At 34.0% G+C, this 27807-nt stretch overlaps 1 protein-coding gene across 1 annotated transcript in view; it reads left to right on the top strand.

Moving 5' to 3' along the window:
• The window catches only part of LOC117341835, a 98523-nt gene that overhangs the window by 67533 nt on the left and 3183 nt on the right, over positions 1-27807 (top strand). Inside the window, exons 63-74 of the mRNA XM_033903698.1 lie at positions 8277-8552; positions 12289-12444; positions 14741-14828; positions 20384-20527; positions 22419-22610; positions 23169-23266; positions 23924-24093; positions 25187-25311; positions 25546-25644; positions 26725-26869; positions 27016-27114; positions 27445-27570. Coding sequence (XP_033759589.1) covers positions 8277-8552; positions 12289-12444; positions 14741-14828; positions 20384-20527; positions 22419-22610; positions 23169-23266; positions 23924-24093; positions 25187-25311; positions 25546-25644; positions 26725-26869; positions 27016-27114; positions 27445-27570 — 1718 coding nt within the window. The remainder of the gene's footprint in view (positions 1-8276; positions 8553-12288; positions 12445-14740; positions 14829-20383; positions 20528-22418; positions 22611-23168; positions 23267-23923; positions 24094-25186; positions 25312-25545; positions 25645-26724; positions 26870-27015; positions 27115-27444; positions 27571-27807) is intronic.

Below are 27807 nucleotides of genomic sequence, written 5' to 3'. Positions count from 1 at the left end.
CAAAACAGAAAATACTCCCATCTTTAACACAAAAATGTATTTAAGATAATCGTAAGATAATCTACAAACCCCTTTTAAATGATTTGAAACAACTTTTGTATTTATCTATTCATTTTTATTTTTTTTGTCTTATGTCAATTTTGTTATCTGACACGATAAAGTCGACATATGTTACAGGGCTATTCTTTGTTAGTTATTTTGTTGTACAGATTGAATACAAAAAAGTAAGGATTGCGTTTATTCACCAGTAAAGATCAACTGTCGATAGTGTTAAATGGTTCTGGGTGTAATGTATCGTCGCGTGACCTTTGATCTTTTTGTGACTATTTACCTGAACTGCTCAACTCAGAGAGAGTATAAGCTATGGGCGTTCACCAAATCTGTACATAAGAGTTAAATTATCGTAATTTTGGTATATAACTTCCTGTATGTCGTAGGTTCCATTTAATGGCATAGATGTTGTAGTCATTTTGGTCTCCTCGTCGCTGTTAGTTACGCGTGGCACTTTCCTGGGCTGGTTATCTGCTATTTCTTCACTACTCTGTGACAATGTATAATGCACCAGTTCAGTGGATAGCTTGTGATATGTAACACACAATTATCAAACAGAAAACACGGACGGTCATATACAAAAGCTATCAGTTTCACCATTAAAGAAGATATATTAAGAAATTTCCAAAAGATTTAAAAAGTAACCAGTATTAAAATTGCATACTGTATACGCACAACCATCCGTCATCCCGAAGCAAAACACGGTTTAGCATATGTTAAATAATTTAATATTATCCTATCGTTTTTCTTTAAAAAAAAAAAAAAAAAAAATTGTGCAGAAAAGGACCGGTAATGTCCTGGAATACAGATGTATTTCCCCTTCAGCAATTAATCTCAGGAACACCACGTCCTGGTACAATTAATGCAAGGTTGTCACAGCGGAGAAATCCAATCCAGTGCATGTTGGAACGTGGTACTTTTTTTTTGCAAGAAGAGTGGACAATACTTATTTTGAGTTTGATTAAATTATTCATGGATATCATTGTTGAATGAGATTAGGTCTACGGCCACAATTATAAGTAACTGGTAATATTTTGTGTCGTACTGACCAATAAACATTGAAATTTTAACTGATACCAGAACCATAAGACGATGCTTAAATGAAAAAAAAGGAGAAAGTGATACATTACACACGTCAATGTCATCATGAAGGGGGAAATGAAACCGCTCCATGAATTATTTGATATCTTACAAACAAGTTAAACAGGCACAATCACTGATAAGGTCACGTTATGAAAATGTTTAAAGATTTAAATGTATGTTTTGTCACGAAGCTTATAAGCAAAGTAAGTATTTGTTGTAGTTTATTGTAGTGCTAAATATGTTATTTTGTTCCGATATTTATTGGACAAATATTTCAGTCATTTCACTGACCGCCATATCGGTAAGACATGTGTCGTTTTCGAATGCCAACAACGAGACATAGAGTGGCCAAGAACACCACATGACGGAGTATTTTTTACAACCATCTATTCGCTCTATGCAAACCTGTTTGGCTACATATTCTATTTTCAACGTGTTTTAGATCATGATCATGTACAGTGTGTATGCACCTTTTTATCTTATCTGCGCTTTTAAAAATCGCTGAATATTAACCCTTCTCATGCCCCTGCAATTTTTCTACGCTAATATAATCGCCATTTCTGACGGAATTAGCAGACCATTAAGAAGAAGAAGAAACAGGTAGGTTAGGCTAGGTACGGGTTTGCGTCACTCAGGCGTAACTTGTTTACAGGCTCATCACGCGACTGCTGTTGGCCGCATCGATGTATAGTACACGCTATATTGTAGATCATACTACTATCTACTACCTGTATTTTATACTATATAAGTTGTATAAATAATCATTTATTCTGCTGCGCAGATTTTGTCATACGTATATAATTTTATTGTAGTAACTATTTGGTCAATGCTGATTCATTTATCTATGTTATTTTGTCCATGACATAAATATACAAACAGAGAAAACAAAAATCACTATATTCGGATGTGTCTGCAGACAGACGTCCACGGACTGTTACTGAAACAATCATTCCAACCAAAACCATACCTAATAACAGGTACGACGAGGAACACAATTGGTCCTCCAACAGGCAGAAACAACAAATTGCTTATAGGTACCAACATGATCTTTTTTGTGGAAACGTCTGAGGAACGGCCGACCACCAACCAAGGTCAGTAGAACAAAAGAAATGCGACAACATAGATCCTAAAATTATCAACATATCCTCCAAAACACTTACAGATGAGGAAATGAAACTCTTAAAACAAGGATTAAAATTTTGTCCAAATCGAAGTGAAAACAAACCAGAAATAGGTCAATATATTCAAGAGTTTGAAAGCAGACTGAGACTGCTGGAGTCTTTTTAAGGGAAACTACACCAAGATCAATTATTGGTTAGAAGCAAGTCAAACTTGTTTGCGCCGAAAGCAAACGATGGATGGTTGGAACTCTTCTTCCAATCTTTAAACGGCTCTCATTTGAGATCAACTAACCGTAAAAAGGAAACATATCAAAAGAAGCGAAAAAACATTTGATGACCATACAAAGGATTTAAGTAATTAAATTAAATTACAATAAATTGTAACAATGGAAAGGGAATGTTATAAGTCTAAAATTTGAGAACTTCTAGAGGAAACTTAATTACAAAGAAAAAGATTCAAACAAAGATGAATATATTTTAAAGATTGCTAAAGTGATTTACTGACATTGACAGTGATTAACACCCATATCTTGATCTTTGCATCCAAGATTTGTTTGTTGATATTCATCGTCCGTATCCGTCAATAGCTTCAATAGATCGGCCTATAATATTCACAACCATAGACAACATTTCACTTCGCCATTGTTCGACAGCTGCGTTACCGGTGATATTATTTTCAATAATTCAATATTAGTGAAGATTTAATCTATTGATCATAGAATATTGGTTGCATTTAATTGCACATGTTGTATTTGTTTACATTGTGTTAATTTTCTTCGTAAACTTGTGTTCCATATATGTATGAGGAACTATATTATTCAGCGGAGTAATCGATAAAGGTGAGAAGAAATCCAGTAAATGGAACATTCCTTATGTATATGTGAATAATAGCTAGAGTTTATCGATTGTGGTGAAAACTGATATTTTTCACTTCGCACTCTTAAAAAATACTATTCATCAAGAAGCAAGGAAAATCCTCTACATACATTTGGTCGTCCTTCACGACAAAATATGTTTTAAACAAAATATCCTAATGATGTCACCTATTTACAAGACGACGTTCAGTTTAGATTTCAGAGTGGATATTCTTCGTGAAACAAAGTAAATCATGTAATTTAACAACAATCTATACTTACCATTCAACACCGCATTACTTCTAAATCATATGCCAATGTAATTAGACGCTGTGTAATTGTTAACAATTGAATATGCTTGGCGTTTATAATGGCAACAGAGACTTTTATTTTGGTACTAAATGACGTCAGTAAAGGGGTAACCGAGAATTTCAAAAGGATTGTTGGTATTCAGTCGATAGCAATACAAACTGGTTGACCGATAAAGAGAATGTCGCCTGTTAGTCCCATGCCTAAGTTTGGACAGGTCAGTCACCATGGAAGGCAAATAATGTAAAAGTAACGTCTTAGTAATGATGCTTATCAATTCAGAAGTTTTAATGATACATCTGTGTAAAGGAAAAGATATATCAGTTTTTGTTATTTTTTTGTGTGTCAAATTGTGTCTTTGACGACTGTTGGGCTACATTAGAGTTTATAAACTCGCTCTGTGGGATGATGACCATATTCAATCGCAACAATTCGGATGTCTTTTTGTTCTTTATGTGTCAAAATGAATACCACCTTTCAATATGCAGTTTCGGTCATTTACGATTCTTCGCTGGTGTTATGGACTACACATTTTAATATCGGAGGTGAGTCAATTAAGTGTGAAACCAGTTTCAAATCCCTAAAACTCAATTCGTACCCAGAGAAATAAGTGTTTAACTGAATTATTGAATAGCATTCTCAACATCATAAATTGTCATATTTGCCGCTGTTCATGAATATAGCAGAAGTACCGACTAGGATCACCAAACCTTCCACTACATGTATTGACCATATATGGACAATTATTTCTACTGATCTCACACGCTGTGATTCAACAAACATTGATGTAAGTTACCATAGTCCTGTCTATACTGTAAAGAAACACTCTAAAGATATTGGAAATAAATCCAGCGATGTCAATACTATGAAGTACAGATGTACAAAACTTTCAGTGAACAAACATTCCAAAATGGCCTACACGAATTTCTGAAGATCCTCTATACACTACAAGTGATGAAAATAAAGCCCCTTTGGAGCATGGGATAGAACCTTTTCCGAATGTTTAAACAAATACCATCCAATTAAGGAAAATAAATGAAAGACAAACCCATTCCTAAGAGGTGGAATGAGGACATTACTATCAAAATTAAAGATACTTTTAAAGTACAGAAAATCATGATATGTATAGGAAATGGTAATGTCTATCAAACGAAAACCAAAAGAAAATTTCTATGCACATGTCTTCGATTCCTGTAAAAAAGAACCAAATACTGAAAACATTTTAAAGAATTATTACCAAGTCAAGGTGATACTAAGCTATACCATGTTATTTATAATGATAGATAAGCTGATGAACCATGTGAAATTAAAAACATTTCCAATTACTTTTTTTACTTATATTGTGAAAGAGTACAAAAACTCGCACAAGAATATGACCTGAGAGTTTGGACACTATTCATCTTTTGTTTCCAAACATTTACCAGGAAATACCTTATACGACAAAACTGGAATTACTGTATCTTTTGACAAGAAATTCTGCGAAGTATAGATTGCGGCAAAGCCACATGGCTAGAGGGCATATCTGCAATGTATTAAACTGCTACTTTTCTAAATATGTATATAAACCAAAATATATTTCCAAAAATTTTAAGCATGATAAAGTAAATCCTGTGTTAAAACACGGTGAGAAAAATGCCGTTAGCAATAACAGACACGTATTTGTCTTACCTGTATTATCTATAATCCTAGAAAATTACATGATCCAGATGTCTTTACTTTATATAATGACATGTGCCTCTCCACTCTAAGCTGTGTGAAATGTACATGTACGCAGAGGACAATATAATGCAGAATTCTGCTAAATGTATAGATGTTATTGAATCATGTATGCACTCTGGTTTTGTGGATGTAGTGTGTGCAAGCAACAAAATGGTTATTAATGCAGAAAAAAAAGCAATGTCAATAGGAAGCAAACTGAAAAACAGAGAGTAACTTCACGTTGGTTACGTAGTAATGTTATGTATGAGTCTGACAATTTGAAATCAGAACATATTAAACATGAAAAACTACTTGGTATGTATATCGATGATTCTTTTACATGGACCAAGATGTTATCAAAATGTCAATTATAAAATCTATCAATTATGTTTGAAAAAAAGTTCTTACCAATCTCATCCAGGATAACCTATCTAAACTGGTTTAGTTTACCTTACCTTGACTATTGTTCCAATATTTGGGGACACTATCCTCTATTAAATGTTAAAAAATGGAAAGGTAACAAAAAACAGTGTTACGTTTAATCAAGGATGCAGCTTACTCTGTACCAGGTGGAGAAATGGTTACATTTTAGCAAGAGAATCAATTACAATGAATGAGTTGGGATGTATAAAGTTAACAACAAACTAAAATTACATGGACTGTAATATATTAATTTCTAGTATCCATGCTAAACAGACCAGGGCATTTACTGGGGGAAAATGTATCATTCCCAAACACAAGACTAATAAATTTAGAAATTAATTTTCATTCAATGGCCCAAACATTTGCAATGAGTTATCAGACAATGTTAGGCAGTGCCAAAACCTTCCACATTTTAAGCTTAAATACAAGAAGCATATGTCAAATTGTATAACATGATATTATCACTGTCTGGACATTTAAGCAGAACATAATCAGTATTATAGTATTGTATCCCTATCTCATTACTTTAATTTATGTAACTCTCAATCCCGAACTTTGATACATATTTTAAAAAAATGACATTATATTGATATGTACTGTATGTTTGTACAAAACACATGATTTTGTACAATCATTGCAAAACTCTAATTGTGACGTTTTTATCTATACCCTTTAATTTACATTACTGTGATATAAATGTTGGTATGTGATGCTTTAATTTTGCATGTCGTAAATATTATACATGGATAACGTCACTCGGAAAAATAGCCTTGCGACTCAAAGTGTTATGGACCCTAACAAAAATTTTTTTATCACTATAAAGTGTCTATTCTAGAATAAATTGAATTGATATTTTATAAGAATGTATCAATCTGATGAGACAGTGTGACACCTTGTTAGAGGTTTGGTGTTAATACTAGGGCATTGCTCACTACGCTTTACGATGTGTTTTAGATGGTATCCAAGTCAACAGCATGAAAAATAGGTAGCTGTCAATTTGTAAACGTATCCTATTCCTTTTATCTGACCTTTATATCATGTCTATTCATCTGTTTCATGATTTTACTGATGTGACACGTGATAGCATATGTTACTGATTAAAACAAGTTATGATAACAACTCAAGCAAATATGTAAATTGCTCGGCAGGTTTAAACCTTTGTATGTATACTTAACAAATATATTTCACACGAAAACATAGTTCAAAACCAACATGGTGTAGCTAAATTCACTGACGCGATCTTATGTATCAGAAACAAACACACATGTATATATCTATAGAGAACGAAGATTAAGAGCGAGTCAGAAATGATCGTGATGCCCTTCGGGCTTGTTGAAATTCACTGGTGTCAGAGTTGTTGCAATGGTAACACTGTAATGTGTCCACCACAGCATAAAGTCAAGTTTATGTATTTGTTTCTTACAAAATAAAACTAAGTGGTTAAGTTTCCTCGTTTTACTGTGTTTTGTGTAAACACTACGACTACACCAAGACTACAATAAAGTGGGTCACAGAAAAGACCAGCTGTAAGCCAAAATGGATATCTGCTAATGAAAGCGAACTATCTTCAAACTAATACCTATGCACATATGATGAGAATCATATATATGTAATATTCATGTATCTGATCCAGAGAGAGTTTCTCTTTTAATCTGTCGACAGGCAAACATGAGATGTGAATCTATCTAATATGTTGTGAAGCTGATTCATATGGAAATGATACCATCAATCAGTGTCGTCTACTGCAGATAATTGTGATTTAAAAATATTCTTTTGGGAGGCCTCGCGATTCTTCACTGTATTCTGTCAGTGTGCTCCGATAAACTCGGTTAGCGTTGCCCACAGCAAAATGTGTATTACAGCGGCACATGTCGTTGATTTATCACAATTGTAAGTGACATGCGTCGTCGTGTGTATGTGTACATCAGATATTGAAAGTAGCAAGTCGTGTGTATGAGTGTTGACTCCACCCTTATAGGTATCATTACATAATATATAATTCCATGCATCGACTTTTCAAAAGAAACATTTCGTTTTACACCTATTTTAGATCTTGATAATTTTTCACAGGGAAATGAAATGCAATGAATCAAATCGTAAAGAGTCTGATCTACATAAATACAGACACTAAGTAGTTGTAATATAGGCGTCATGTAAAACTCACCTGGGTACACAAACATTTCTTCAGTTGCCTATTGACATGTATATCAGGGTCACCAGATGAAGAGTAAAGTCATTGTGTTTTTAACCTTTGACAGTTTTCTTGGTACGTTTTGTGGTAATAGCATAGTTTTGAATTATTTTAGTTCAAATAAGAAGAACTATAAATGCTCTGTCGTTATGTCAAAGGTCAAATAACTATTGATTATAACCGCATACCCAATGACAAAATGTCAAGTTCAGAGGAGAGTTTGTCCTGTACTCTTGAATGTAAAACCTTCTGTCTCCTATTTAGCGGAAATTTAAAACAAAATAAATAAAGCATAATACTGAATTTGTTTTACTCTGTCATCACATGCTATTATATTTTCATAATCTGAATCTGAAGAAACTTTTGTCAGAATATTAACATGCATCACAGGTATTTGTGTTTTATATTTGCTTATATAATCCAGTTGGCTGTTTCACTAATTGAAGGGGGCCGTCTAGACTTAAGGTTTTACAGATATCAAGGTCAGCAGTGTATGACGAGAATCCTACATTCCCCTTAAGAAAACATACCTTTAACTCATAATAGACTTGCCCACTGCTATTTATATCCTGCATATATCGCTGCATAGTTATGTTCACTGTGCAGCATCATAAAATGACAGACACAGTCAACATGATTTGGATGTATTTCGCTACGCTGTTGTTTGTTAGATATTGTTCAGCAAGTCTTATAGATTCCGAGCCTGAAGGAAGACAGTTCATGTCAAACTTTGGTACCGAGGCATCTTCAGAATTAAGTGCAAAAGTATCTGCAAAGTGGAAGTATGTCACGAATGTTACCAACATAAATGGACGTGCTTCGGTAAGTATTACAACATATACAATACCTGTGTTATGTAATATTTTTTGTACATGTGGCAGGCAAAATAATATCGTACCTGTGTGATGTAATATTGTACAGTACCTCAATACCTGCGTTATGTATAAGTGTACAGTAAATTTGTCCTGTAAAATAGTATCGTACATGAGTGATGTAATATTGTACAGTACCTCAATACCTGCGTTATGTAGTAGTGTACAGTAAATGTGTCCTGTAAAATAGTATCGTACCTGAGTGATGTAATATTGTACAATTCGTTTGTCACTAAATATTGCACAGTACCTGTGCCATGTTATAATGTACATAACCTGTGTCATGTAATATTGTATATAACCTGTGTCATGTTATTATGTATAGAACCTGTGTCATATAATATTGTACAGTACCTGTGTCACTTTATAAGTAAGAGTACCTGTGTCATGTTGTAATATATAGAACCTGTGCCATGTTATATATATAGAACCTGTGTCGCGTCATAATGTACCAGTATCTGTGTCGTGTAATATGGTACATTACCTGTGTCATCTTATAATGTATACAACGTGTGTCACGTGATATTGTACAGTACCTATATCGTGTAATAGTGTACAGTATCTGTGTCATCTTATAATGTATAGAACCTGTGTCATGTTGCAATGTACAGTGCCTGTGTCATGTAATATTTACCAGTACCTGTATCATGTTATATATACAGAGCCTGTGCCATGTAATATTTTACAGTACCTGTGTCATGTCATAACGTACAGTATCTGTGTCATGTTATAATGAACAATATCTGTGTCACGTAATATTACACAGAACATGTGTCATGTTATAATGGACAGTACCTATGTCATGTTATAATGTACATTACTTGTGTCATATTATAATGTACAGTACCTGTGTCATGTAATATTGTTTAATACCTGTGCCGTGTCATAATGTATAGTAAAGTCGTCTGCCATGATAAGACAATACTTTTTGGTGATAATGTTAAAATATTTGGCTGTTGTATGTTGTATCTTTGTCTTTTGCAATAAGACAATATTTTTGGTAATTATTGGAGGTTTTTACGTGTGACATGCTACGTAATCAATGTAACTTAATGTATTGTGCATCCTTTAGCAAATACAGAAAATATTTATCATGTTATTTCTACACGAAATATATTGTGGCTAATAGAGTGTGCATCACAAATATCGGAAGTTTTATAAAAAAAATAATATTCAAGACCAAAATCATGTTGATACATGTTGGTGATCGTAAATTGGTTGGTTCTGGAGATATTGATTAGTATATCTACTGTCCCTATATAACGTAATACTATAGCGATGTCTTACTATAGCGAAGACTCATTCTCGCTGCAATCCTTGTAGCGGGAGAGAGAGAGCTATGAATAACTGTTTAGGTAAACGTATAAAGCCTGTCCCATGACAGTGCACGTCTGCACATTTAGTCATTAAATCCACCTGTGGTTTCTGTTATCAATTCTATGAAATATTACCCAAATTGGATATTGAATAAAATAAAGAGGTTTCATTTTTTATAGAAAAAAAAACTAAAAATGATAACTTTACACTGTAAAATATTGATTTGGATCCCAAATTATTTCGCTTAAGAAAAAATATACTCAATATACTCTTATAATTATACAATGCTACTACATTTTTTTAATTTTCATTTTTAAATGACCACCATAGCAAAATATTGATAGAGAATATGATTTTTTTTAATAATGATCTCCTGCACCAATATCTTTCAAGCTTTTGATCTGTTCTATGCGGTATTTTCATTGTGCAAAATTATAATGTTTTTATAATGAACTCATATCAATAACTAGTCTTTAAAGCAGATGAATCCACGAATAGAACATTTTATGAACTGTGAAATGTCTCATAAAAACAAATACATCCGTGCTGTATGTACTGTCGTCTAGAAATGACTAAAATGTAGCCTAATTTGTGTGAGTTGCATATATAGACATACTACAAAACAGATTAGAGAGTACAGTACATTAGCAACACAGCTATAGATATATATATGGAGCCCAATGGTTCATATTAGTTCTGATAATGGATTTAATCCAGTGGCCGGAAATACAGACATATTTATCAGTTTTAGCTGGAGTTACCTCTTCATTCTAATTCCGTTTTTGTGTCATAAACAAAATAAACAAACGAGTTTTACAATTAAGGCATTGAGACGCCAGAGACCTGCGAGGCCATTGACCTCATTTTAGTCTTTTTGTAGAATGTATTTACAGATTGTGTCGCTATGTCACATGATGAAAAGGGTTTGATTATTATTCACAGATTGACGAAGACCTACTTGGTAGTTGTTGTTTTTTTGTTTGTTTGTTTTTTAGTTTGACATTAATCCCTGCCTATGATGTAGTTCTATTTCGAATTTGAGTTAGACCCTGGGATATAATTTAATGCCAAGTTTGAAATATACCTACAAGATTAGATGTAATTTTTATTTTCAATCTGAAATATATCTACTGGCTAGCAGATATTTTTAATGATTCACATATCGATGTTTACTACTTGAAATAGACCTACAGGATATATGTCGGATATGATTTGATTTTGTGAAATATTTCTACTGGCGGTGATAGGAATGTTTTCCAAATTTGAAATATTTCTACTGTTTGTGATAAGAGTGTTTTCTATATTTGAAATATTTCTACTGGCTGTGATAGGAATGTTTTCCAAACTTGAAATAAATCTACTGGCTGTGATGATAATGTTAATTTAAAAAAAGATTTAATATCTAAAAAAAATCACCTGTATTCAGCTTAAAAAAGACCCACTGGTTGGGTTGTGATTTTTATTCAAAGATTTGTCTACATTTTTAGATGTGATATCTTTTTCCCATTCGGAATATAAACCTTCTGTCTGGAGTATGTTTATACACAGGTTTATAGATATTACTTGCTATCTATAATATATAGCATGAAGCTTTTAAGGAATGTAAATGTATATTTGTTTTATTTCAATGTCTTATATAAATCTTTCCTTTAAAGTCTGTTCTTGTTTAAGGATATCGCACTATATCATAAAACTGGGCAATACGCAAACATGTAGGGTGAGTTTAGCTGACAATTCGAGTATACAAATGGTATAAAATTGTCTATAAAGTAAAAAGAACATAAGGGAGTCTAATTTGTTCAGTTTGATAAACAGTTTTGACCGCTGAATGTCGCTGCGGGAATCAAGGTGAGTGAAGAAACCTGAATATGATGCATTTAGAAGGCAACACTTCAATGAATATTTTACATTAAATGACACCAATGTGTTTGATTTGGAAGTGATCGGGCGGTTTGCACGGTGTTCTGTGACAGGATACCCAATATTCACTCCAAGTAATTAAAGAACAGCAGTATGATAAACAAAGCCACTTACTATTACTTTAGAATCAAGATCTATCCCTGTTTATGCCACAATTCTCTATATCTTCAGTACCGTTCATTTTATTTTGGTGTGCCCGACCTTCAGTTTGTATGGTTATGTTCACCAAAGTGTCTTTTCTCGCCGTTGGTTCATAAAGCGACGTTCAGCGACCATATTTGCTCATCATACCAAATTACACTACCATCATACACAGCAATTTGAACCTCTGAACATGAGCATGTAGTCAGTGCAAAGATTTCCTCATTATTCAAGGTTTTCTGAATCTGTACCTACTGTTGATAAACATAACAATTGTATGTTTTCATTGGTTTGTATCGGATTTACAGTCAGATGTCTCTAAGGAATACCTCGAATTTCAAAACACTAAAAAAGAAGAAGCAGAAAAGTACAACTGGAAATCGTTTACAGATGGAGCACTTCGACGCCAGTTTAAAATATTGGAATGGATCCCAAAGCGTGATACTACCAGCATACAGCGAGAGGTAAGACTGATAGTAAGGATTAGTTACCAACGACAGACAGCAGTCGAACAACTTATGTTTTTTATATGTACAAGTCTCGTGTGGATTGCCACACTTTTGGTTAATAACATTAAAAGTATGTCTTAACAGCTATATGTTGCATTTGCATTCATATATTTGACAGATACATTTTTATTATTGGATTCATATTTTAGAATGGTTTATACCAAGAAGCTATTTTTTTTGTAAAATCTGTGAAGGTTTCCACAGTGAAAGAAAACCCACTGCTCTTTAGTGACTATATTGTTATCGTGAATAATATAGTCATCATGATTGACTATATTGTTACCATGAATGACTATATTGCTGTCATCAGTGACTATATCGGAAAATAAAACATCTAAAGATGTTCACTAGAAACTGTTCTGTGTTTGGTTAAATGCCATTTGTTTTTACGTTCCGCGTAAATTGAAGGTTTATAACCTAAATAACGAAATATTGCGTCTTATACCAGCTAGGTGTTGTTGTGTTCTCCTACAAATACAATGAAAGACTAATTCTGACATTCGGTGAAAAATTGCAAAAAAACAATAAAAGCGTCAATAAACATCTATTCTTACAAGTTACTAATTTTTTTTATTCAAACTACGTACATAGATTTGGAATTCAAGTGGTTTGTTTCAGAAAAACAGAAAAAAACACGTGATACACGAGAAAATTTATTTGAAAAGCATTATAAGACAAAGAGAAAGAAAGAAGAAAAAACTTTTTTTTCAGATGATTCACGAAAATATTTATTTGAAATACCAGAATACGATAAAAAAAATGAACAAAAATATTTTCAGCGGATAGTAGGAAACGATTTATAACATAACACGATACAATGAAAGAAAAAAAAAGAGAAAACAACTTTTTTCAGCTTACACGAGAAAATGAAGTTGAAATAGCATAATATAATAAAAAGAAAAAATATTGTTAGCTGACTCATGAGAAAAAGTATTTGAATCAGAATAAAGCAATCAGAAGAAAACTGTTTTCAGGTGATACACGAGAAAATGAATTATACTACTATAATAAGATTAAAAGAAAAAATAAGCTCATATAAGAGAAAAAGAATAAAGAAATAAATTGCTGATGCCAAAGAAAATATATTTCAAATAACATAATGAAAAAAGAAACAAAATATTTTCAACTGATACACGAGAATACTTATTTAAAATAGTACCATACGATAGCAACGGATGATATAGCATTGTATTGACAGGGGTTTAATACTTAGTAAGTCGCTTTGTCGATTGCCATGGGCATCCTATGTTCAAACATCAATTGAAACAAACTAACTTTATAAATGCAATATCATTTTAAAGAAGGTTTGATTTAGTTTAAGCAGAAAAACGAAGGCCTAATAAATTGATAACTTTTCCACAATATCCTATATATATTGAAAATTATTGTGAAAATATCTTCACTGATGTGTATAAATGCCCCTTATGTTACATTTTCTTTCTTTTCCTGATATATTAGCCAATAAGTGCCATTTGTCTGATGTCTTTTATACATGATTGATAAGGTACAAAGATCATTATATCAGATGTTCGCAAAGATTGAGCATGGCAGTTGCAACGGATTTCCTATGCATATGAACGAATTGATATTTGTGGTCATACATTTTCACAATTTACCGAATATAAAAGATATGAGGAAGATTTGAGTTGAGAAATCTACCATTGGGTAATTCATACATGTACGTGCTTAACAAATAAGTCTTAAATTTGTTGAAATCGAATTTATTCATATACTTAATTTTCAAATATGCCGTTATACACTCACACAACTAAATAGTTTACTATATGATATCACTGAACACTTTAGCAAATAACTAATAATTGAAGTTCAACACCTGTAACAACTGTCTAGATTCACAGATATATACCTTTCAAAGGCTACAAAATGACTCTCTTGACGCGTTTAATGACAAATTATTGTGTTACGGCCTCTAGTAGTCCACACAGACTAGAAAATTTATATCAAAAATATACATTTTTAAAATTAATATTTGCACATTCCATTCGTACAAACGTCTGTCATCAAGTCCTCATTAAACAACCATTACTCATTTTTGATAATAACTACAATCAGGCGATGCTTGACGCTTGGTTAATATAGTTGAGTTGAGTCAAAAAATCTTAGTACTGTATTGCTGATTTGTGGATATATCGAAAGTAAAAGATTGTTATATGGTACAAAAAAAGTGGTTTCGTTTTGTACATACTTCACATGTATGAGTGAACTTAAGATGTACTCTTTACACCAATAGGTTGTGCTGACAGTGGCACAGATGATGAGAATCTACCACTCAGCAAACATGTGTCAGGGTTCTGGTAAATGTATACAATATAGCCCATGTAAGTATGTTCAACTTTCCATTATCCGTTTAGATAATTTGATATGACAAAAATGTTCAGTTTGTTACTAATTCACTTCGAGTTTCAAGTCTCACTCGACTTTAAGCCTATCGGTTTACTAAATATATATGTCATTGACAATGTAAAGAGAATTATGTTACCCTTAATTTGCAAGCCTCAAAAATGATTTTTGTTTTCTAGAAGACATAATTCTTTGAACTTTGAACACTCAATAATTGTTTAGCAACATCAACTTTTAATGAGACGAGATCTGAGGTTTCGGAATTTAGACCATCATTAAGGACTTCAAAAGGATAGTAACACTCTTTATACATCTCTTTTTATGTACATAATTGTACCTCCCATATTTTACAGCCGAAGAATGAGTGGATAAGCGAATTTGAGTTAAGATATTTCTTAGATGTATATTTTGTAAGGTAAAATTGAACGATTACCTACAATTTATATATGTTGAAATGTATTATATTAAAAAAACATTTAGGAGAATAATATGGTCTTAAGAAAATACAAAAGACACAATTCTCTACATTTTTAATTTTTTTTTTTTTACATATTTATCACAAACATCTATATCCAAAATACATAATTAATCATGTTTCTACATATGTGGTACGTTATGTTCTTTTTCCTGTCATGTCCGTGATGCAACAGTTTCCGCTAAGGTCACATGGGTACGTATAATCGAAAGACAGTAACTCCGACATTTACACTGCACTGGGGAACCCGCGCCTGGGGAATTCCCGCCTTTTTACACCAGAATCTTACGTCATTCTATTTTCTCAGTAACAGTGTGTATTTGTGATTTTCTAAATCTCAACACACTACTCTTTGTCCTCGTATCATATATAAAGTACCCGTTTCATGTCTTGCATGTATTTATTCGGGAAAACAGATACAAACCATAGAAACGCATTCTACACAGGGACTTGGTTCACGTGAAACACCGGCTAATTGGCCGATCGGGTTGTACGAGTTGTGCAGCAAAATTTCAAGAAATCCGGAAATTGAAATTCCGGAACCACCTTAAGTGCAACGGGATATGTATTTAACATTGGCGTTGACCGGTAAACAATTTACACTGGCGTTGACCGGTACAAATTTTACACTGGCGTTGACCGGTACACATTTAATACTAGCGTTGACCGTTATACATTAAACACTAGCGTTGACCGGTATACATTAAACACTAGCGGTGACCGGTACACATTAAACACTAGCGTTGACCGGTATACATTAAACACTAACGTTGACCGGTACACATTTAATACTAGTGTTGACCGGTACACATTAAATACCAGCGTTGACCGTTATACATTAAACACTAGCGTTGACCGGTACACATTTAATACTAGCGTTGACCGGTACACATTTAATACTAGCGTTGACCGGTATACATTAAACACTAGCGTTGACCGGTATACATTAAACACTAGCGTTGACCGGTACACATTTAATACTAGCGTTGACCGGTATACATTAAACACTAGCGTTGACCGGTACACATTTAATACTAGCGTTGACCGGTATACATTAAACACTAGCGTTGACCGGTACACATTTAATACTAGCGTTGACCGGTATACATTAAACACTAGCGTTGACCGGTACACATTTAATACTAGCGTTGACCGGTATACATTAAACACTAGCGTTGACCGGTGGTGTTAAATGTATACCGGTCAACGTTAGTGTTATATGTATACCAGTCAACGGTAATGATAAATGTATACCGGTCAATGCTAGTATTAAATGTATACCGGTCAACGCTTGTGTTATATGTATACCGGTCAACGCTAGTGTTTAATGTATACCGGTCAATGGTATTGTTAAATGTATACCGGTCAACGCTAGTGTTAAATGTATACCGGTCAATGGTATTGTTAAATGTATACCGGTCAACGCTAGTGTTAAATGTACACCGGTCAACGCTAGTGTTAAATGTATACCGGTCAACGCTAGTTTTAAATGTAAACCGGTCAACGCTAGTATCAAATGTGTACCGGTCAACGCTATTGTTTAATGTATACCGGTCAACGCTAGTATTAAATGTATACCGGTCAACGCTAGTGTTTAATGTATACCGGTCAACGTAGTATTAAATGTATACCGGTCAACGGTAGTGTTAAATGTATACCGGTCAACGCTAGTGTTTAATGTATACCGGTCAACGCCAGTGTTAAACGCACACCGACCAGCGCCAGTATTAAATTCAGATTTATTTGAATCGATTTACATTTTTTTTTTAATTTATTTCAAATGTATTTATAATTTCTTAAATGCTTTCCAGTCCAGGCCAGTGTTAAATGCACACCAGTCAACGCCAGCGTTAAACACAGATTTATTTGAATTTATTTTAAAATTTTAAAATTTATCTTAAATTTATTTTTGAATTTATTCAAACTTGTAAAGAATGAAGTGTAGTAAGGGACGATAACTCGTTATCGTTCCTTACGGAACGTAATGATAGTATGAGCTAATTCGCCATTTTTGCCGGCTATTGTAGCGATTTGGGAGCGGAAAAAATGGCACATACAATTTTGATGGTCTTTTGAACCGTTGTAAAACTCGGCTCGATCTAGGTCTGGATGTATTTGGTATCCCTGTGGAAATTCGTATTTATGAGATATTTTGGGTCAAACATGCCAAAATCGTCACTTTGACCGGTAGCTTCTGTTTAACAGGTCTTTAAAAATCAGCGTTTTAATCCAAAAATCTGAAACTCCAAACATAACAAGAAGAGATAGTTCTGAAGAAAAGCGTATCTTTAGTTTTTCTATATCTTTCATAGAACGGACACAATAGGGTTTTGAAAAAGGGTCGTATTTTATTGAGAGGTGGCGGATGTTACGTCAACAGTCACCTAAATATCCAATCAGTAGGCCCGGATGCATTCACCTTCCTATTAAATCTTCTGCCCAAACGGGAAAAACCCACAATCTATTTTCGATTTGGTTGGGTGGTCCCTAGAAGCCCTGATTTTGACATCATAATGATATAGATGACATTTGTTGTGATCTTTAATCGTATATGTAATTATTTATCGATTAGAATACCGCGAGTACATCTGTTACTAAGATGAACTTAGGGTTGATTGTTTGGTTGTTTTATCACCACGTGTATATATTGCAATCAGGATCGTTTTGAGTCTGGGTCTCCTTATAGTAGTGGGTGACTACCTCACTGAACAACAACACACGAGAGACCATAACGTATGCTTGCATAGATGCCAATTGATGTCTCATAATCAATTAATGTGTCATATTCCAGAAAACTGAACAATTGTGAAAATTATTACAGTGGTAACCCTCAAACTTTCAATTTCCTCGCGCCAGTATTAATTTGTAAACGTATTTTTGAGTTTTAAATGTCGCGGGAATAAATTAAGTGCAAGTCAGAAAATTAAGTGAAAGTGAGGAAATTAAGAGCAAGTGAAGGTATTTATGCTAAAGGAAAGGAAATAAAGGTTTTTGGGGTTACCAGTGTTATAAGATAACCAATAATCTATTTAGTAGCCAACTTAAAAAAAAATTGACATAAAAGTTCTTCAATGTCATGGGGTTTGCAAGTGATCTTTTATTTTCCGATCGGTCAGCCAAGATGGCCGCCACAGACTTATTTGCCTCTGACTGGTAAAAATTTAGATATTGATGGTTTCGATTACCATTGGTATATGGTGTATATTGGTATTAGGGGACTGCGAATTCCATTGCATGGGTATCATTGCCATCTCAAGGTTTCTGATTTGTCGAAGTTTAGACAATGGATTTGGATGCAAAATGGTACATTTTTGTAAATAGGGGAATTCGAATTCAACCACATGGGATTCATTGCCATAGCAACCACATTGAGGAATTCAATCGGTCAACTTTTAGATGCAAATTCAACCTCACGGTTTTTCTTGCCATATAACCACGCTGATGCTTCTTATTTGTCGAAATATTGACATTGAACGATTTTGATGTAAACCAGGACTCGTGCATGGAACCTCTGAACTCAAGACGGACATTTCTGTATCACTCTCAGCATTTATTTTTTTCTGTCTTTCATGCTCATCCAGAGTTATCTTCCCTAACTACACTCCATTCTTTCTGTGACACTCCTTTAGGTGTCACCCCACTAGTAATATGGTCTTATCAATTGCATGTCTTGTAAAAACAATTTGCTTCGTCAAGGGAAATACTAAATTTTGCTGTGCGATACCACCGAAGATCACTAAAACATAATTTAATTATTCCACAACGGCCCAATCAACAGTCCAGTTGCAATCATTCTAACACAACATTATAATTGCAAATTATACAGGAGGTGGATATAATGCAAATTTCAGATATGATGTTCTTAAACCAATTATTTCATCATTTTTTTTTCCCGGCCAAGTTAGTGGTAAACGACCTAATTAAAAATATGTCATGCTGTCATTTGTAGATTTCTTCAATTTCTTGCTTTCTTACAAACATCTCAATGCACATGTCTATTCTAGAACCTTTGTGCTTACACTAGATTTCATTTGCAACAAAATGGCTACTGCCTATATATTAGCGATTTATACTTCCATTAAAAGCTGAACACTTTGAAAACTAGTACAGCTCTACGTCCTTTTCATAGCTGTATGTTTTTAATATGGTTGAATGTATTTTTGTTATTTTTAATGATACTAAGGTAAGGCAACTGAACAACACATTCAACCCTCTTTCCTTTATATACCATTCAACATTATATAGTCTTCCGCCATTTCTTAAATCTACTATCTTAATTTACATTTAAAACCTTTCTTTTAATTACTTTAAAGAGATAGAGCGTAATCACGCTCAACTTCATAATCCCCTATTAGGTTATCTTGATTTGATTTCCTTAAAAACATCTACAAATAGAATTTATCGATTCGTGAACGCCGAGGTACTTTCTCAGATAATTGATTGAAAAGCATTATTTCTTTTATTTAATGCCGAGATTTAATGCCGAGAAGTTTAACTGTAATCCATGATTACTTTTCACGTTAAGCTTATCTTTTCTAACAGACTCACGTTGTCTCTGTGAATCGTAGATGATGCGGTAGCAAAGAAAAACCTTTTCCTTTTTTTTTCTTTTTTTTTTTTTTTTTGTTGCTTTCCTCTCTCTTTTTTTTTTTTTTTTATTAGACAATTATATTAAATGTCAGTCAAAATTATTTATACAATTGTATATAGTAATATAAATATTGGGTACAATATTTTCCCTTAAAATAACCCAACCTTATCTGGGGGGGGGGGGGGGGGGGGGATGAGACATTTTCGAATTTTGGATTTTTGACTTATCATGATATGCTACTTATCGAAAAAAAAAATCGAAGCAACAACTGAATGTGGAACTGTTTGCTCTATAGATGCATGATTCAGTCCTAATTACTATTGTCTTAATTTAGACACAGTTTTAAGCAGCGAAGGTAAATTCTGGCATCCAGATAATTACCTTTTATATTTCGCTATTCTTCATATGAGTTGTGCTACCGAGATTTAGATATACGAAAATATCAGTTTTCTTATTAACGATTCCAGTGATGGATGGACATGAGCAGGTCGATCGAGACGAAGGAAACTTACTGAAATTGTGGAAAGAGTGGAGAGAGGTCACTGGACGGTTATTGCGGCCTAAGTATATTGAATATGTCGACTTTATGAACCGATTCTCAAAATTTAATGGTTAGTACTACCACATAAAAAGTTTACCGCTGATCACGATCAGACAATCACAACATTTACTGGAACACGGTTAACTAATAAAAAGATACATCTATTGACTCTTAATATATCAAGTAATATCTACCACAGAAATGTGTTATTTCACTCTAGAACCATTGCGTAACTTTTCCAACTGCTAGATAAAAATAACGATATACCAATAGTGGTATTATACTTTCATGTTGTTGTTGTTGTTGTTGTTGTTGTTGTTGTTGTTGTTGTTGTTGTGTGATTTGTGTCGGATGGTCTTTTAAATACGTAAGAAGCATACGTTGTCCCCACCCATTACCTATATTCATGATTAATGTAACGACTAATCCGACAAGGATTCCCTCAATGATTTTGATATTGGTGGCTGAAGTGCAACAGAGGTAAGACAAACAGTCGGTGACGTAACAAAATCAAGATTCCTTTCTCTGGAAAAAGAAGGCATTTTTATATTAAGCATTGATAATACGTCCATCCGAAAGTAACTCGCAAGACAAAACAGGTTTTTTGGCAAACTAACATAGGTTTGCCATATAGTTGTTCTTGATTGAAAACATGTTTTTAAATATGAAAGCCACACGACTTGTGTTTGTTGGATATGGTATTTATTTTACTCGAGATAGCTAGATTTCAAAAGTTACAAAAGACACTCGCTAAAGCTCTTGCGGTGGACGTCAGACCGTTGACGGTATCGGCAGCCGAACGGGTATTGAGGTCGCTCAATTAGCCTTCAAGTAGGTGTAAAAGTCTTTCTACAAGGGGTATACATTGAATGGCAATTGTGTAGGCGGGGCTTGGGCTTCAGCCACTGGAACTCGCCTCGTCTGCCAATACGTAGTAGGAAGCATGCGTTGAAAACCTATGTATTTTATCATTAATCTTCATCTTATACGTGATGGATTGTGCAAACATCAAGAAGTAAATGGTTAGATATTGTAAACATGCTATATTAGTCTGTTCTCTCCAACAAATGCGGTACCTGATAGAGATCTGTCTGTGGTCAGCCGACTCGGATCTCACCATTATTGGTATGGAATATGGACAGGCGTTCGGTCTGGTATTTATAGAAAATGTATCATCCCATATACCGGCTATAGCTTTATATACTAACCAGTTCAAACGTCTGCAATTGATCGTGTTGTTTGGCGTTGGAGAGGTTTATAAGATCGATGGATGTTTGGATGCATCAGCCATGCATGAACAGACGTACGTATTGATCTGTAGCTCAGCCTCATTTCGCTTGCAGCGCGAGATGAAACGTCATACAACTGACAGACAGACAAATACAATTCAGCTAAGGAGCAGATTACTACATATTAGGCAACTGATATCACCAACGCCCTGGTGTCTACCGCTGTAAAAATTAACTCGGGTGAAATATATACCATATTCAGTTACTACTCGTTGTGCAACCTCTACACGTCCATTATGATAACGATATTTTGTACGTGTGCGTTTTTACGATAGCGAAAGAATTATTACCATTTACTGTAAAATATTCAGCTTGTAAAATGTCCTTACTCAGCAAGTTATAATAAATTTCAACCAGAAATATTAAGTCATGAATCTTTGGTGTTTTAGATTACTTTAATATTTCGTGTAGTCACCCTGACTTAATACAGATAATCTTATCTGAGCTTCACTTACCACCAATTTAAAGTGAAAGGTATTATTTACGTGTGTGTCCCTTCTGTAACTACTTTGTATCAAAACAAGGAACATATAATATTAATATCATTGTGTTATTCCTACCGTGACATTTAACAAATATGTCTGCATTTGTCCAAATGTCGATTATTTGTGTCCCATTAAAATAAATGTCGATGATTTGTGCCACAATTGTCCAAATGTCAATTGTTCCCAGGGTACAGTGACGGGGCTGAGTACTGGAACCGTAAATACGAGTCGACAACGTTTGAGAATGATATGCATAAGATCTTACTACAACTACAGCCATTGTATAAACAACTACATACCTTCATTCGACGAAAACTCATTGCTCGCTATGGCGGAAACTCATTCCAATCAAGTGGCCAAATTCCCGCTCATCTCGTTGGTAAGTCGACTCTTTAATCTATGATACCCCTTGGCCAAATGGCTGATGTGGTATGATAGTCAATGTGCCGTCTGTCTGTCCATAACTAATTGTAATCTTATTTCTTGCATTTCATTATGTCGGAGATAAATATTTTACATTCTACCAGGTCGTTAGAACATCATATTGACCTTATCAAAGGTCCTTCTTTTTTTTCATTAGATATAAATCTTATTTACAAGATGGTAGAATCGCATTATGTTTGTCTTGATAACATGAACTTTAGATGTTTGTATTGTTGCATTACAATGGTTATTGGTAATTAAAATTTACTCAGTGTGTTTAAAAAGAGATAAATCAGGTCAATATGTATCATCTTGATTTCCATGTGACCATGTTTTAGCCAATGTGAATTGAGAAAAATCATAATCAATATTAAAGATGCCTAATTTATTAAGCATAATAAGTCAATTTAATGGTACTGATATGTATGGTGGGTAGCTCGTTAAGACGATCCGGTGAAGGAAACATAGGCTAAAGATAAGTTTTAATTAAGATTTTATAATTTGTGTATTACAGGAAATTTGTGGGGCGGCAACTGGGATAATATGTATGACCTTGTGAAGCCATATCCCAAGGCCAACATTATCAACGTCACACAAGTGCTAAGGCAACGGGTAGGTGTCTATATATACACGTTCTATGCTGTTTCTGAATATACGCTTTCATCTTACAGCAGACGTCAGAAGATTTGTTATTGTTTTCAAAACCTGAATCAAGCAAAAATACACTATTCACTTGGTTTTTTTTTATTGGTTTAATCAAAATCAATTAACAAGCAATTTGATTTACGTAAGGCATTGCGTTTCGTTATATTCTAAACGCTGATAACATGAAAACATTATTAATTATTGACCTTTGGTGATGTCTATATACATTGTATTATGTTATACCGACCTGGTAGAAGGGCGAAGCCCGAAGTAAATATTACAGATTATATCAGGTGGGTATAACACCATAATAACCGAGGCAAAGGTCCTTAAATTGTACATTAGATATGAAACTTTTTGCAGAAGGGTGGAATTGCATTATACTTATCTTGATTGCATGAAATTTACACTGGGACATTCATTGTGCTGTCAAAATAGTGTTTCTGAAAATAGTATCATTATATCAATATAACAAAATACTGACCACACCAGGTGACCATGTTTTAGCCAATTAGGACTGAGAAAAATCGGACCATATCTAATATTTACTATCATGTGTCATGTTAATTACTAATTCATTATTTCACTTATTTGAATGTGCATTATTTAATATATTTCAAACAGGGTTACACAGTAAATGATTTGGTTGAAATGGCCCAGACATTTTATACATCACTTGGTTTTGAACAAATGACGACGGACTTTTGGGCCGAATCGATATTTACCAAGCCAAAGGACCGAGAAATGGAATGTGAACCAGTCGCGTTTGATTTCTCTAATAAACAAGACTTTCGGTAAGAAAAGAGATAGTCGGAGAAAGTTATATGTTTTCGTATTGTATACCTTATTATGACATACCGAGATTATTAAATATACACTGCCGGGAAATCATTCCACCAATTAAGACAAAAAAGAAGAGAGAATACCGACATAATAACCAAATTAAATTTTAACTCAAAGTTGATAAAACTCCTCCAAAATATGAATACAAAACTGTATTGACCTTTGAAAAGGTGCGATAGTATGAGATGTTCCGATATAGTAAGAGTCGTCTACTTCATAAACGTCATATAAATCTATGTCAAATCCCGGGTAAATAATGACCTCAAAATTAGAACTGCGGGGACGACAATGAAATCACCAGGCAATTCAACAAGTATCAAACACGTTTGACTTCATATCACACAGGGGAAATAGCGAGTTTTCAAATGAGATTATTATTACCAGTATACAACTGGCCCATGGTTATGTTTTCTGCAGTAGTCGACATCTGTCACGGGAATGAACTTGGATATGTAAACACCGTAGTTAGTGGAAGGATGGATGTTACGATCGGAAAATGAAAATTAATAATTTGGAAGTTTAAATCGTCACGCTTATCAAAAAGCTTACATGTAAGCTATCCCTGCTGGTACTTTGTAAATAAAGATTGGCGGCTGATAAAGTCTGTATTGTGCTTGATTTTAGATTATAAATTGTATATCCGACATGGTCAATAACGTTTCTGTTATTTTTACCAACAACAACACCAATATACCTAAAGATGAAGATGGACATTACAAGGTCTTTGTTACCTCTTCTGATAAGCTCATCAATTTCAATATATCAAGCATCGTAGAGGAAAAGTTTGTTCTCATGGGAATGCCAATAGTCTGTTGGACGTTGCTCTAGAACAATTCAAACTATATTTCATTTTTCCCCACAAACATCTGATGATGTTATTAGCATGCGGGTTGTGTAATATAATGATAGGTGTTGACTAGTCTGTCTTAAACCAACTCTACTCATTAATTTATGATATCAACAGAAGACCATGCTTTAAATATCCAGAGAAATTTAAAATTATTTGAAAATTGTAACAATTAGGACTTTTCACTTTTTGCTTAGGATTAAGATGTGTGGAGTTGTGACAGAGGAAGATGTGCTCACCATACATATTCAGATGGGTCATACTGTATATCAGATGAGCTACAAAAATCAGCCCTTTCTTTTTAGGGCAGGAGCAAATCCAGGTAGGCAACCAGATAACCTAAAACTACATATGTGGTTTGCGTTTGCATATTATAAAACGGAATTTACTTGCCCTTTATTTATTATTTTTTATTTATTCATTTTGTTCTATCTTTATGATTTCCCAAGTAATTTTGTCCTGTCATTTAGCTCACTAATGCTAATAGATATAAATAGTATGTGATGCTACAGTCGAAAAAGTGTTGTAGTAAATTAATACTGCAATCTATTTACAGCTTTTGTTGATGCGGCGGCGGGACTCTCCAAATTATCGTTTCTTACGCAAGAGCATTTTAAATCCCTTGGATTTATTCCTCACATTTCGAATGATAACGGTAAGTTGACGCTTTTGCCGTGGTGCAGCGTCCGTTGTCTGGCCGTTCGTCCGACCGGCGTCAACATTTTCCTTTAAACAACTTCTTTTGAATACCTGTGGGGCACTGAGACCTGATTGGGATGAAAAGGTGACAAAGTTTGTTAAAATAAATGACTTTGACCTATATTCAATGTTACATGGGGTAAAATAGGCTAAAATCTTTAAAACAACTTTTTCTCAAATAGCAAGAGGCCCAGGAAGATGATATTGAGTTTGAAACACGCGGTGTTAAAGGGCTACCAATTTTGTTCAAATAAATTACTTTCACATACATTCAAGATGACAGGTGTCAAAAAGGCTAAACATCCTTAAACTACTTCTCAATATCCTTGAGGCCCATTAACCTGATGCTGTGCCTGTGGCTTTGGTTTAGGGCTACCAACTTTGCTCAAATAAAAGGCCATGACCTATATTCAAAGGCAAAGGGGTGAAATAAGATTAAATCTTTAAACGATTTTTCTCAATTAGCAAGATGCCCAGGGAGATGTTCATCTTCAAAGTTGCCATAAAAACAAGTGAGTGAACAGGCTGATTTGTCTCTTGTTCTTATATCTGATGATAATATACTGTAACAAACATGAGCATTTGTAACATTGTGATAATTATTATTTGGCCAATTGTGACGTGTGAGAGATGAAATTCTGATCGTAGTTATTTAGTATCTATCTGATATTGTACATGGGAACTGGTGTGTATGTCGTTCTGTACTCGGCCCATCTTTGTTGATGAGTGAAGTGATGAAATGACATTTATCAGAGTACTATAGGAATAATGAAAGGCTTATAACTTAAGCAATTATGTAGGAATACTCAAAGAGTGATTTAGGAGAATGTTGTATCACATTGTGACTCCGAAGCGTATATAAGTCAAATATTTAGATAGAAGGACATGGACTATATTATGTATGAGAATGAATCAGTCCGTTTCCGGCACAATAATAGTTGTGAAGTCCAAGTGTCATATACTTTCCGGTAACATGTTCATGTCCTGTACTCATTACTGTAATGTTTTAAAACATTTAAATTGTTTTGTCTTGTAGAACTTGATATAAATGACATGATGAGGCTTGCTTTAGAGCACGTGGCACCCCTTCCTTTTTACTACATTGTTGATAAGTGGCGGTGGGATGTGTTCCAAGGTAGAACTCCTAGCAACACCTTCAACCGCGATTGGTGGAAACTACGGTAACCTCTCATTTCTTAAAACACAAAAACAAGCAACTGAAGAACTAAGAAATAGATTAAATTATAATTTAACAAGACTAAATATGCTTAGATATATTCCTTCAAATAAATAGATCTAATTCATCTAATGTTTCTTCTTTTCGAAGATGTCAGTATCAGGGCGTTTCGCCCCCAGTGAAGAGGACAGAAGAGGACCTTGACATCGCTTCTGCTTACCAAATTGCTGGTAACAAGCCTTATATCAAGTAAATATCCATTTTTCTATGATAAATAATAAAACATACAGTATTTGTAATTGTACCTGTAGGTCATTCAATAATAGTTTGAACATTGTATTTCTATTGTTTCATTTTTATATGGACGTTTTAAGTAATTGCGTCTGAGTCGTTTTAGGTTAGATTAAGACCACGATAGATCATCCTTTTAAGGCGGCTTCTGAAAATGTCCAAGCTTTAATGTTTTAAAAAAAATGTTTTGTATCGTGACTGTACGAAATCGTCTTATACCGTTCATTTAAAAACTGCATTAATTATATACCATAATTGATAATGACAATGTTTTCTCTATCTCAAAAGAAATTTCGTCAGCACTATTTTGAAATTCCAATGGCAAAAAGCTTTGTGCGGCATGGGACAACAACAAGATAAACCACTACACAAATGTGATATAACAGGACTCACGCAGTCCGGAAGAAAACTGAAGTAAGCACTGATCTCCTTTATTGCGGAAACATGCACATCCTATGTGATTGAATGAGCGTTATAATTTTCTGACATAGTCTTCTTTACGTTTAGGTCTTGTTATTAAAGATTTCAACAAGGCAAATAAACATATAGTTGATGTATCATAAACGCTTTCAATGTTTTATAATGCACAATGAAAGATCTATTATATTGCTACATACATATTTTGATGTATCCACAGTATTAATGGCAGCT

Source organism: Pecten maximus, chromosome 2 (assembly GCF_902652985.1).
Source record: "Pecten maximus chromosome 2, xPecMax1.1, whole genome shotgun sequence".
Taxonomy (NCBI): domain Eukaryota; kingdom Metazoa; phylum Mollusca; class Bivalvia; order Pectinida; family Pectinidae; genus Pecten; species Pecten maximus.
The sequence above is the reverse complement of the archived record's forward strand: the minus strand, read 5'-3'. Positions and strand labels throughout refer to the sequence as shown.